A 13,997-nucleotide genomic window follows, 5' to 3' on the forward strand; every position below is an offset into this window, starting at 1 on the left:
GTCTCAAAAAAAAAAAAAAAAAAAAAAAAAAAAAAAGTTATTTTTATTTTTATATCTAGAGACAGGGTCTCTGTCTGTCGTCCAGGCTAGAGTGCAGTGGTGCAATCATGGCTTACTGCAGCCTCCAATTCCTGGGCTCAAGCAATCCTCATGCCTCAGCCTCCAGAGTAGTTGGGACCACAGGCATATGCAAGCACGCCCAGCTAATTTTTTACATTTTTTGCAGAGATGAGGTTTTGCTATGTTGCCCAAGCTGATCTTGAACTCCTGGGCTCACGCGATCCTCTTTCCTCGGACTCCCAAAGTGCTGGGATTACAGGTGTGGGCCACCGGGCCGGGACACATTTGCTTTTGTTCTTGAAAAATCTAGGAAAATTGTTTCTACTCAGTGAGAGCTTTCATTGTTCATGCCTGCCCCACCTCCTGCAATAAATGAAGATAATGCTCCCACCCAAGACCAAGACTCAGGGGTGGGGGCGCGGATAAGGCAGAGAAAATATTGTTTTTCCTTTTCCCAACTCTATTTCCAAATTTTTTACAAAATCAAGCCTATTAAGCCTCCTGGGTGCCTTCCCAAGTTTGTGTGTCTTGGGATGTGGTATGGTGAGGCTCTGTGTCTCCACCCAAATCTCATCTTGAATTGTAATTCCCATAATCCCCAGGTGTCAAGAGAGAGACCAGGTGGGGGTCAGTGAATCATGGCGGAGGTTCCCCCATGCTGTTCTCATGATAATGGGATGGTGCATTGCGTCCCCTTCTGCCATGGTTGTAAATTTCCTGAGGCCTCCCCGCCCATGCTGAACTGTGAATCAATGAAACCTCTTTCCTTCATGAATTACCCAGTCTTAGGCAGTTCTTCATAGCAGTGTGAAAACAGACTAATACAGGATGTGAATATGAAATAGCATTACAAGATCCCAAAAGTTCCTAAGACCGCATACACAAGGTAATAAACATCCTTTGCAACTCATGAATCCAATTTGGGTTGACCCAAAGATTTTCAGAGAATCATCAATCAGAGATTTTGTAGTTTAATGCGAAAGTGTTCGACAATGATCTGGGATTCTAAAAAAGAGCTAGAGGCCGGGTGCTTTGACTCACGCCTATAATCCCAGCACTTTGGGAGGCCAAGGTGGGGGGATCACCTGAGGTCAGGAGTTCGAGACCAGTGTGTTCAACATGGTGAAACCCTGTCTCTACTAAAAACATAAAAATTAGCCGGGTGTGGTGATGCACACCTGTAATTCCAGCTACTTGGGAGGCTGAGGCAGGAGAATTGCTTGAACCCAGGAGGCAGAGGTTGCAGTGAGCCGAGATTGCGCCACTGCACTCCACTCGGAGTGACAGAGCGACACTCCATCTCAAAAAAAAAAAAAAAAAAAAAAAAAAAAAAAACGAGAGTTTGAAATAAAACATCTAGAATATTACACATCCTGTCCTGGCAAACAAGCCTTCCATACCTCCTGGTTGAATATTACGCTGTGAGTTGAACAGTTTCAGAAAAGAAAAAGAAATGTCATTGAAAAGCAAACACAAATTCCCTTTCATTGTGTCCCTACTGTTTTAACCTCTCTGCTACTTCTAGAAGCAGCAAGAGGGGAGAAGAATGTTTTGCTGTTTGCTTTTTTCCAACGTGGTTCTAATTGTAGGTCTCTTATAGGCATCTCCTTGAAGGTGGTAATCTGTCCATTTGGGCCTCGCTCAACACTGCCATTCAATCAGCCAAACGCCAGCTGGGCACGGTGGCTTATGCCTGCAATCCCAGCACTGTGGGAGGTCATGGCGGGTGGATCACCCAAGGTCAGGAGTTCAAGACCAGCCTGACCAACATAATGAAACTCCACCTCTACTAAAAAAACAAAAATTAGCCGTGCGTGGTGGTGTGCACCTGTAATCCCAGCTACTTGGGAGGCTGAGGTGGGAGAACCCAGGAGGTGGAGGTTGCAGTGAGCTGAGATGGAGCCATTGCATTCCAGCCTGGGTGACAGACTGAGACTTCATCTCAATAAACAAACAAACAAACAACCAAACACCATTCCCACTAGTCCACCCAGCAGGTAGGAGGCAACTGTCTTCCACACACTGCCCAAAACCCCACAGCAAGAATGGCAATATAAACACCCGCAGCTCATTTAAAGTCTTGAGACCTGAAAGCTGTTTAGGACTCTCCATTTTACACTCTAAATAACGTCTGTGGATGTCAAATGCTGGAATGATGGGAGATTACGGGGAAACTCCACCCCTACGGTCTAACTTTGTCCATACCAACATCTATTCAAATGTTCTAGGAATCTCCCTAAAATCTTCAGGAAGCAGTGCTTTGGGTGGATGACATCAGTGACCAAGAATGAGTCAGGACTTAAGATCTAAGTAGGGTGAGATGTTCAGACACCCAGAGGTGTGAAGGACCCCAGGGGCTCCTCCATAAAACAGTGGTTGTTGGCCGGGTGTGGTGCCTCACACCTGTAATCCCAGCACTTTGGAAGGCTGAGGCGGGTGGATCACTTGAGGTCCGGAGTTGGAGACCAGCCCGGCCAACGTGGTGAGACCCGCTCTCTACTAAAAATACAAAAATTAGCCGGGCGTGGTGGCGGGCGCCTATAATCCCAGCTACTCAGGAGGCTGAGGCAGGAGAATTGCTTGAACCCGGGGGGCTGGAGGACGCAGTGAGCCGAGATTGCGCCACTGCACTCCGGCCTGGGCAACAAAGCAAAACTCTGCCTCAAGAAAAAAAATGAAAAATAAGAGTAGCTGTTCCGGTCGATGAGATCCCTGCAAACCACACTGCTTGGTCATGCAAGAGGGAGGCCAGAGCTAAACATAACTGCCCAGTGATGCATGCACGTTAGCTGTGTTCCAAATAGCAGGGTTTACTTCCCAACTTCACGGCGGATCCTAAATGATTTAGGGACTTTTGAATACAAGATCCCGAAGAGCCTGCTGACTGGCCTAGGAGGACTGCAATGGTGAGTATGTGCTCCTCCTAATTCCCCTGTAAATTTTAGTCCCGACCCAAGAAACTTCCCAGGTCCTGGGTGCGTGTGGGTTTTCAGTACTAACAGAAAGGGAATCCGCAGTGCTGGTTTTTGTTTTGTTTTGTTTTTTGAGACGGAGTCTCGCTCTGTCGCCCAGGCTGGAGCACAGTGGTGCAATCTCGGCTCACTGCAAGCTCTGCCTCCTGGGTTCATGCCATTCTCCTGTCTCAGCCTCCTGAGTAGCTGGGACTACAGGCACCCGCCACCACGCCCGGCTAATTTTTTGTATTTTTAATAGAGATGGGGTTTCACCATGTTAGCCAGGATGGTCTCGATCTCCTGACTTCATGATCCACCCGTCTTGGCTTCCCAAAGTGCTGGGATTACAGCTGTGAGCCACTGTGTCCGGCCTTGTGCTGGGTTTTAACTTAACTCTCCTGGGTGAAGAAAGGACCGTGACAGCCCCCTCATCACGGCTCTCCTCCTAATGATGACATTGATTGTAAATAACAAGGCAGGAATCATCAGAGCTAAGTGTCTTCCACCTTTGCTCTCTGCAGGGAAACTTGTGGAGGCTTTCCTGCAGGACTGTCTCTAGCCCCTGCAACAATTCCTCGGCGTATGTACCAACCATTTCCCACTTTGTAGACATAAAAAACCCAAGCACTGCAGCAGTGAGAACTTGTAAACTTTCACACAATGAAACACAAGGCAGAACAGCCCTGGAATCAAAGCCAGAAGGTCTGATTCCAAAGTTTTAGTGGTTTCACGAACCACCAGTCATCGTGCACCTGTTTCGTGCCAGCCCGAGTTTGGTCTCTGCCTTTTAAAGAAAGCACAGTTTTCCAATCAGCAAGGCATGAAGGAGCGGCACTGGCAGAGCGAGCCTTACCGTTTTCTTTGAAGCACAGCTTCTTTTTCTGGTAAGCAATGAAGCTAGAGATGGCTCCGGCCACGGCGACCACGACGGCCCCCACAATCCCGGGGATCACACCTGGGGCGTCCGCTGCAGGAGGAAGCACACAGCATCATGACTGAGACATGCACAGTGCAGAGAAGATCCCAGGGAGCAGTGGCTGGCAGAGACAGTCAGTCTGAGAGCACCAAGATCCTCAGAACATCTCAGTCACCCGAGCTGACCGATTTGCAAAGGGAGCACGCCGAGAATGGTACACAGGAAGGCAAAGCAAGGCACAGTCTCCCATCGCCAGCCATGCTGGGCAGACCTGGTCAGACCGTGGAGGGAGTGGAGCAGGGAGAAAAGAGACATGAAGAGAGGCCAGCGAGGTACAGGAAGAAGCTCAGCAGAACCAAGGCAGAGACAAAGACAGACAAAGACCTATGGAAAGAGAGAGCTGGGTCTGGGCCAATGGCTCACACCTGTAATCCCAGCACTTTGGGAGGCCAAGGCGGGTGGATCGCCTGAGGTCAGGAGTTCGAGACCAGCCTAGTCAACATGGTAAAACCTGTCTCTATGAAAAATATAAAACTTAGCTGGGAGTAGGGGCGGGCGCCTTTAACCCCAGCTACTCGGGAGGCTGAGTCTGGAGAATCGCTTGAACCCGGGAGGCGGAGGTTGCAGCGAGCCGAGATCGTGCCACTGCACTCCAGCCTGGGTGACAGAGCAATTCACCATCTCAAAACAAAACAAAACAAAAAAGAGAGAGAGCTGGACATCAAACCTGGAGGAAAGAGCCCAGGTAGGGGCAGAAGATGAAGAAGCAAAGACCTGCAATGCTTGGTGCTTTGCCATAGCGTTCTGTATCGTTAGAATGTTCGTTTTTCACCCCCTGAAAACAGCTTTGGGTTTCAATGCAAATATTTTAAATCCATATCTATGTAATTAATTATTATTATTGTTTATTATTTTGAGATGGGTTCTTACTCTGTCAAACAGGCTGCAGTGCAATGATGCAATCATAGCTCACCGCAATCTTCCTGGGCTCATGAGATCCTCCCACTTCAGCCTTCCGAGTAGCTGGGACTACAGGTGTGCACCACCATGTCTGGTTAATTATTGTGGTTTTATAGAATTGGGGTCTTGCTATGTTGCCCAGTCTGATCTCGAACTCCCAGCCTAAAGCAACCTGCCTGCCTAGGCCTCCCAAAATGCTGGGATTACATGCATGAGCCACCACACCCAGCCTATTTTTTTAAAAAATGTCATTCCAGCAATAATTCTTTTTTGTTTTTGGGAGACAGAGTCTTGCTGTATTGCCCAGGCTGGAGTGCAATGGTGCAGTCTCGGCTCACTGCAACCTCTGCGTCCCGGGTTCCAGCTAGTCTCCTGCCTCAGCCTCCCAAGTAGCTGGGATTACAGATATGTGCCACCACCACTGGCTAATTTTTTTTTTTTTTTTTTTTTTTTTTTTTTTGAGGCGGAGTCTCGCTCTGTCGCCCAGGCTGGAGTGCAGTGGCGCGATCTCGGCTCACTGCAAGCTCCGCCTCCCGGGTTCCCGCCATTCTCCTGCCTCAGCCTCCTGAGTAGCTGGGACTACAGGCGCCGCCACCACGCCCGGCTAATTTTTTTGTATTTTTAGTGGAGACGGGGTTTCATTGTGTTAGCCAGTATGGTCTCGATCTCCTGACCTCATGATCCGCCCGTCTCGGCCTCCCAAAGTGCTGGGATTACAGGCTTGAGCCACCGCGCCCAGCCATTTTTTTTTTTTTTTTTTTTTTTGAAATGCAGTCTTACTTTGTCACCCAGGCTGGAGTGTAGTGGCACAATTTCAGTTCACTGCAGCCTCTGCCTCCCGGGTTCAAGCAATTCTTGTGCCTCTCGAGTAGCTGGGACTATAGGTGCATGCTACACGCCCTACTAATTTTTGTATTTTTGGTAGAGATGGGGTTTCATCGTGTTAACCAGGCTGGTCTCAAAACTCCTGATCTCAAGTGATCCACCCACCTTGGCCTCCCGAAGTGCTGGGATTACAGGCGTGAGCCACCACACCTGGCCTAATTTTTGTATTTTTTGTAGAGAAGGGGTTTCACCATGTTGGCCAGGCTGATTTCGAACTCTTGATCTCAAGCAATCCTCCCGCCTTAGCCTCCCAAAGTGCTGGGATGACAGGTGTGAGCCATGGCGCCCAGCCGATGAAGAGATTCTTAATTCCAAATGCCAGATGTGAGCTTTAGAGGACCCTTCTCCAGATAGAATCTTCTCTGCCCTCCGTGACGGGGAAGGAGAATTGTCTGACTTTCAGCAAAAACACTGGCTCCAAACATGGTCTGTGGGTGGTGTGTTCACTCGGCCAGTCTTTAATATGTGCAAGACACAGTCATGTCATGGAAAGATTTTTCGAGCTTAACTACCCCTCCCTGATGAAGTGGCATAGTAAACATGAACTCTCCAGAAGGCAAAGAGCGACGGCCTGCCATAAACATGCCAGACATGGGTTTTCTTAGCTATTTTTTTTTAAATGACCTTGTAGTCCCAGGTGAGGGCTACAGACAGATTACTACCTCTTCAAAGAAAGCCTAGAATTCAAGAACTGTATCCATAAAAATCATAACTACCTAAAACAAGGGTAGACTACCCACTTTTCTTTTTCCACAAACATTCGTTGTGTATTTTAAGAATTCACATTTTATCAGCGATTAAAATGGCAAACAGGTATTAAAATCTTTGGCCAAGTTAGTACCTCTTCTGCCAAAGAAGCTGCTTAAAACCAGGCATTTTGCTAGAAGCAAAGTCCCTGAGAATTTTAGAGATGTGAGATACTAAAATACGAAGCTATTGTCCTCGCCCCTCCCTCTCTTCTGTCTCTCCTCTCTCCTTCCCTCTTTCCTTCTTTTCCTTCTTTTCTTCTGTTTCCCTCTCTCCTTCCTTCCTTTCCTCCCTTCTTCTTCATTCCTTTCCTCCCTTCTCCTTCATTCCTTCCTTCCTTTCCTCCTCCCTTCTCCTGCTTTCCTTCCTTCTTTCCCTCCCTCCCTCCCTCCCCTCTTTCCCTTCCTTCCCTCCCTCCCTTCTTCCTCCTCCCTCCCTCTTTTCCCTCCCTCCGTCTTTCTTGTCCTTCCTTCCTCCCTCCCTCCCTCCCTTCCTCTTTTCCTTCCTTCCTTCCTCCCACCCTCCCTTCCTCCTCCCTTCCTTCCTCCCTTCCCTCTCTTCCTTCCTTCTTCCCTTCTTTCCTCCTTCCTTCCTTCTCTCTCTCCATCCCTCCTTCCTTCTTTCCTTCCCTTCTTCCTTCCTCCCTACTTTCTCTTTCTCTTACCTTATTTTTTTTTTCTTTACAGTTTTAAAAGGAATTCTTTCTGTTGTTATTTTCTTGTCCCATCTAAGGGAAAAGGTTATGAAAAAGGAGACAGGAGATACATCACCGGCACTTTCATGGAGAACACAATGCCTGTTACAGCCAGGGTGGGAGCAATCCACATTCCCACCTCCCACCTGGTCACTGACGTTCTCAAGGGCCAAGCGCAATGGAGGATGCCGCGTCACAAGCTTCTGATCGTTCGGGTGAGTGTAGGAGCTTTAGTAAACACAAGGACAAGGCTAAGCATGATGTAGGGATCAGATCGCCAGCCAGAACATCATGGGCAGGTGACCAAATGTAAAATCTGGGTCACGTGGGCACCTGGAGCAGGGCTGGTTTGCTGGGGGGACCTCTGTGGCTATACCGCTTGGGAGCACTGGGCACAGAACACCCGTGTCTCCTGCCAGTAGCTTCAGGAGGCCGATGCCAGTGTAGTCCACCAGCTCTCAGACATTCTGCTTCCCCTTCTCACCACCACATGGGAGAGACAAGAAGAAAAATGGCAGAAGCCAGGTGCACCTACCCTCCTCCCCTTCTTTCCTGTGGCTTCCTCCACCATCACTGCCTCCTTTTCCTGCAACACAAAAGCAACATCTGCTGACAATCTGCATCTGGAAGATTCGGGATCAAGGAAAAATTCACAGCCAGGACCGTGAAGAGGCTGGGGTCCTGTTTCTTACACTCTACGGGGATACATGTTACCCAGCTACAGAGCTGGAGTCCTGCTTCTGCCTATTACACTGTGGGGGTGCATGTTACACAGCTACAGAGCTGGGGTGCTGCCTGTTACACTCTGTGGGGGTGCATGTTACACAGCTGTATAGCTGGGATGCTGCCTGTTACACTCTGTGGGGGTGCATGTTACCCAGCTACAGAGCTGGGGTGCTGCCTGTTACACTCCAGGGGTACTCTGAGAACCTGTACTCCCAGGCATTCTCTCTTTATTCTTAGGGCTTTAATATTCACGTTCCTTAAATTACAGAAAACAGCCCAATAAAACGAAGCTGAAACAACACTAGCTATTCGAAAGAATACACAGGTGAATGGATGGGTGAGGAGGTGGTGAGAAGGGCCCATTCGACAGGCCCTGTCCCTCAGAAAAGTGGGACAGCTGCCTGGGCCCTGAACTCTTCCCCCAGGACCAATCCTCTATGGGGCAGCCTTTACTTCCCACAACCTTGAAGCCTCAGCAAACGGGCAGTTCCCACAGAAATGACTGAACATTTCACTGTGAGTTCACAGAGGGCTGAGAGTTTAGACCCTGTAGTGATTCTGCAGAGCAGGTGGGCATCATGGGATGGAGAGAGAAAAGAGACAGAAAACAAGGTAACTGTACCTTCTCCACCTGAAACGCCATCCGCAAGGTCAGCATCTGAGAAGCTACCTGGGAAAGAAAATACAGCATCATCTGTCAACCTGGAACTCCTCCCAGGGTCTTCATGTCTTAGAATAAAGGAAAAACTCAGGAAAACCAGCCTGTTCATCAACATAGTGAAACCCCATCTCTACTAAGAATATAAAAATTAGCTGGGTGTGGTGACAGGCACATGTAATCCCAGCTACTTGGGAGGATGAGGCAGGAGAATCACTTGAACCCTGGAGGTGGAGGTTGCAGTGAGCCAAGATGGCACCACTGCACTCCAGCCTGGGCAACAAGAGCTAAACTCAGTCTCAAAACAAAACAAAACAAAAAATCATAAATAAAGTGGAAAAATGTGAGCATAATATTGCATGCTGGCAATATTTAATGTCTGTAAATAAATGAAGAAGGTTTATAAATCAATAATGTCATATCAGAATATAAGAATAAAAGGCAAAGCATACAATACACAAAATAAGAAGTACCCACGGCCAATGGATGCAGGTTGTTTTTTTTTTTAATTTTAGAAGTAAAGTCATGAAACCAGGAGAAAGTTGACGGAATATTTCACACTATTTGCAAAGGTTTCCCAGGTGATAACTAATATTGGAGATGGTGTGAAGACAGGGACATTTGCACACACCCCTGGCATCAAAATAAATTGCTAAAATTCTGCAGCAAATTAAAAACCAGGTCAAAAGCTATACAAGTACTCATACACATTGATCTAAACAACTTGAATGCTAGAAATTTCTTCGAAGGAATAAAAATAGTGCATGGAGTTGACTCAGATTTGCTTTGTTAATTCATAATTCTAAAATGCCAGAAGAAACACAACATTTTCAGAATTAAAGGAAGTATATAATTATATATGTAGTATGTAATAGTACATGATTATCGGTAAAAGTCATACGATAGAAATGATTATGTGACATGAAAAAATGTTCATGGAATATCAGTAAGCAAAAAGTAATGTTACAATGCAGTATAAACAAAAGACTTGGAACTTTGCTTAAAATTTATTTCATTTAGATTAATATATAGGCTGGGTGAGGTGGCTCGTGCCTATAATCTCAAGAGATTTGGGACGCTGAGGCAAGAGGATTGCTTGAGGCCAGGAGTTTCAGACCAGCCTGGGCAACATACTGAGACCCCATCTCTACAAAAAATGACAAAACTAACTGGTCACGGTGCTGTGTGCCTGTAGCCCCAGCTTCTTGAAAGACTGAGGCAGGGGGATCTCTCTAGCCCAGGAGTTGGAGGCTGTGGTATGCTCCTATGTTTAATATGATCACACCACTGTACTCTAGCCTGGACAACACAGTGAGACCCTGTCTCAAAAAAAAAAAAAAGATACATAAAATACTAGCACTAATCGCCATCAAAATGTCAACAAGATGTGGACATCATTAATATATTTCTGTGTTAAAAATTAAATATGTAAACAAAAAAACCCTAAGCATATAAACTTTCAACAATCATTCAGCTAAAAAAAAAACTGGTGCTATTCAAATTACACTGAAAATGCTGTAATATGTCAGAAAATACTTTTTTCTTAAATATTTAAGGGCAAAAAGATTTAAAACACACTAGCTTCTCCATAAGGAATGTGTATGCCAATACTTTTCTCTTTATTAAGTCTATATTTAAATTCTTGTATTCAATTTTTTAGAAGTTCCATAAGATGGAACTTGGAAGTAAAAGTAGCAAACTAGGCCAGGCACAGTGGCTCATATCTGTAATCCCAGCACTTTCGGGAAGCCAAGGTGGGCGGATCACTTGAGGTCAGGAGTTCGAGACCAGCCTGGCCAACACAGCAAAACCCTGACTCTACTAAACATACAAAAATTAGCTGGGCATGGCAGTGTGTGCCTGTAATTCCAGCTACTCAGGAGGCTGATGCAGGAGAATCACTTGAACCCAGTAGGTGGAGGTTGCAGTGAGCCAAGATGGCACAACTGCACTCCAGCCTGGGTGACAGAGCGAGACTCTGTCTCAAAAAAAAAAAAGCAAATTAAAAATAAAATCCAAGCTGAATATCTATTTTTGAAAGGTACATTTTCCACTACATGAACACGGGCATTATACTGCACAGGCAGTCAACAGTAAGCACACACTCATCTGAAATCACCTCGTCTCAGCTGACATAAATATCACTGAATTCTGAACCACATGGAGACAGCTCACAGGGTCAGAGACTCTTACCAGAGGAACCAGACTGGTTGGGGTTTGGATTTGGCTTCGGCTTGGGTGGGTTCGGTGGTGGTGGGTCGTCTGTTTGTGAAAGATGAGAGTTGCAATGATAAGTGCCTTGCAGTAAAGAAAATGAAACATCAGTTTACATACAGACGGTTCCCTCAGCAGAAACTGGACCTTGGCCTTTGTCCTGGTGGGGATACCCATACACACAGTCTCCTGCCAATTTCCTCCCATCAACTTTGAGCCACAGTTCTTAATTTCAAGTATGTTCAATAAAAATTAAAGCGGGTATCCACACCAGCTGCAGAATTTCTGGGGCCAAAATAAAAAGGTGGGACCCATTTTTCAAATTCTGTTAAGTATTCCAAGATGGCGGCACCAGAACAGTAAACCAGTATGGTGCCCATGTCAAACCAACATGCCATGGGGTCCCGTGCCACTGCACAGGTCACATGCTCGTGAGGCCAGCCCTGGCCAGGGTAGGCACATGTGTCTCATGTCCTTCCAAAGGCTGTAACAGTTTTAAAATAAAAGCACATGTACTGGTTGTAAAGAAAAACCCAACGACAACAGCAAGAACAAACCAACATACCTATTCCCTAGGTTTCCACTGTGAAAGCTGGCTCCCTTTATAATTTAAATGGGAGAATTCTCTCTGAAATGATCATAATTGGGTGATAATAAGCAGGCCAGCAGCAGAAGAGATTAAAGGATAATACTCACCATTTCCTCCATCAACGACAGCATCTCCTAAGTCAAAGTCATCCCCTAAAAGAGGAAAAAAAGCAGTTAATACCAAATTTCAGAGAGAAACGAGGAAGGAATGATCATGAACAGATCGAAAAACCACCACAGCCCCACATTCCTGAATACTTTTCTGAATATCAGCTTGACCAGGATCTCATTAGAAAAAGTGAATTCCTGACCATTTTTACATCACTATTCTCTCAGACTAAAAGAGTAAAAAACAAAAAGAGACACAGAGAGACAAAGAGCTAGGAGAGAAGCTCTCAGAGGAGGGGCAGGGGAGAGACAGACAGAAATAAAGTAATTTATAAATGAATTGTGTTGCCTGGACCAAGGTGAAATTCCAATTCCGCCTGCTCATGATTTTCTCCTGTTGACTCCCCATCCCATCACCCTCTCCTCCCAGGTCCCTAACAACTTTTGAAAGGCAGACCCCAAGAGAAGAGGACAGATGACTGTGATTAGATTTAGGCTAGAGGGTGTCTAAAATGCGGCTCTGGCAACCCACATGTGCTCTGCAATGGACGTGACAATTCACCATGGCCTCAGATCTTGTCTTCTAGTAGGAAGAATGATTTTGAATACCCAACTAAGATGGAGGAATGGTTGCTGGCATCCACCCAACAGCACGTACTGAGCCATCCTGAGTCACGTATGGGAATTTCCAGTCCCTTCCTCAAGGAGACTGTAAGAGTACAAATCCAGACGTTCAACACCTACTCATTGGGTGCTGTCTGCACGACTGCATAGTTCAAGGATCTGGGGACACGGGTCCCTTTGCTCATGAGCTGACACTCTAGACAGGAAGTCCACTAATGAAGTGGAGCTATTCATGTTTTATATTAGAAAACTCAGAAGTGCTAAGACAAGACAGTGATGCCGTAAGTTTGGGCATCATTTTTACTCTGTTTATCCGCCAGTGGGGTTGACCCTTGGGCAATTCCATCATGTGGCCCTTGTTTCTGACTTTTGTTTCTGCCTTTTGTATTTTGTAAAAATACAAAAAATTAGCCGGAAAAAAAAAGGGAGAAGAAAATCTAAAGACAGAGTAACTCAGATCCTTAGAATAAAAGCACCCGGAGATATTGTCCCAATGACCCCAAAACATTTCACATCAGCAACCATTCTCTCCTGGAATCACCAGATGCAATGTCCACATCTTAACACAATTCCAGCATGAACCAGACTCCGCCCGGAGCACTCCAATCACTTCTCTCTTCTTTCTAGTTGCCTAAGTCCCGTCCTGCTGTGACAGAAAATGATTTGTTCTTTTTCTTTGCATACTAGGAACAAGTCCTTCTCACCAGCACTGGGCTTCTTGGGGGTTGCAGTGGGTTTCTTGCCTTCTTTGTCTAAAGAGAGAAGACATTTTAGTCAGTCAAAGTTGCGGCTGGGAAAACAAGTGTCAACTCTTTTGTGGTGAAGGCTGTTTCATTTTCTTGGAAACAGCTGGAGAATGTTTTTAGCATTGTTTTTCCTCTCCAGCCCAAGTGCGCTGAGCTTCACAGGATGACTCTTGAGCCCAGAAGACAGGCACAGAGGCTGCTACCAGCCATGGTTTCCACAGAGACCAGGGGCCCCTTCTCCACATTTTTTTTTTTTTTTTTTTTTTTGATACCAAGTCTTGCTCTGTCACCCAGGCTGGAGTGCAATGGTATGGTCTCCACTCACCACAACCTCTGCCTCCTGGGTTCAAGCAATTCTCCCGCCTCAGCCTCCCGAGTAGCTGGGTTTACAGGCGCATGCCATCACTTTCGGCTAATTTTTTGTATTTTTACTAGAGATGGGGTTTCACCATTTTGGCCAGGCTGGTCTCGAACTCCTGACCTCAGGTGATCCACCCACCTCAGCCTCCCAAAGTGCTGGGATGACAGGCGTGAGCCACCGCGCGCCCAGCCCTTTTCCACTTCTTGACATTAAATGGGACTGTGACCGAGATGTAAGCCAGGAAGGCAGGAGAATGGCAAAGTTAGGAGAAAAACTGCCCTTTCAGAGCCCAAGATCTATGCATGAGAAGGAGACACCGGATTGATGGTTGAAAGGCTGTTCACATTTCTCATATGAAACACACTTTTGGCTCCGTCAGGCCTCTGCCTAGGCTGCCCCCTCTGGGAATGGAAGTCTCAGGCAAATCAGGTGCAGGTTTTAAGACTAAGGGCACCTCCCACTGCAGTGAACCCCTGTTCCCAAGGGCTAAGAAGGGGTAGGTGATCAGGAAAGAGATGATCCCCATTAGCACTGTTTCTCTCAAACCATCGGCATTGCACCACAGGACATAAAATTAAAAGCTGGCCACGTGCAGTGGCTCGCGTCTGCAATCCTCTCACACCTCAGCACTTTGGGAGGCTGAGGTGCAAGGACTGCTTGAGCTCACGTGGTCAAGGCTGCAGTGAGCCAAGATCCCACCACGGCACTCCAACCTGAGCAACGCAGTGAGACCCCGTATTGCTTACTGTACCAGGT

At 46.6% G+C, this 13,997-nt stretch overlaps 1 protein-coding gene across 1 annotated transcript in view; it reads right to left on the reverse strand.

The window, feature by feature from the left end:
- The window catches only part of LOC126946772 (CD99 antigen-like), a 52,729-nt gene that overhangs the window by 11,418 nt on the left and 27,314 nt on the right, over positions 1-13,997 (reverse strand). Inside the window, exons 4-9 of the mRNA XM_050777430.1 lie at positions 12,839-12,886; positions 11,511-11,555; positions 10,794-10,862; positions 8,565-8,612; positions 7,752-7,802; positions 3,868-3,981 (exon numbers count right to left, since the gene is read on the reverse strand). Coding sequence (XP_050633387.1) covers positions 3,868-3,981; positions 7,752-7,802; positions 8,565-8,612; positions 10,794-10,862; positions 11,511-11,555; positions 12,839-12,886 — 375 coding nt within the window. The remainder of the gene's footprint in view (positions 1-3,867; positions 3,982-7,751; positions 7,803-8,564; positions 8,613-10,793; positions 10,863-11,510; positions 11,556-12,838; positions 12,887-13,997) is intronic.

The sequence above is a fragment of the Macaca thibetana genome, chromosome X (genome assembly GCF_024542745.1).
Source record: "Macaca thibetana thibetana isolate TM-01 chromosome X, ASM2454274v1, whole genome shotgun sequence".
Classification (NCBI taxonomy): Eukaryota; Metazoa; Chordata; class Mammalia; order Primates; family Cercopithecidae; genus Macaca; species Macaca thibetana.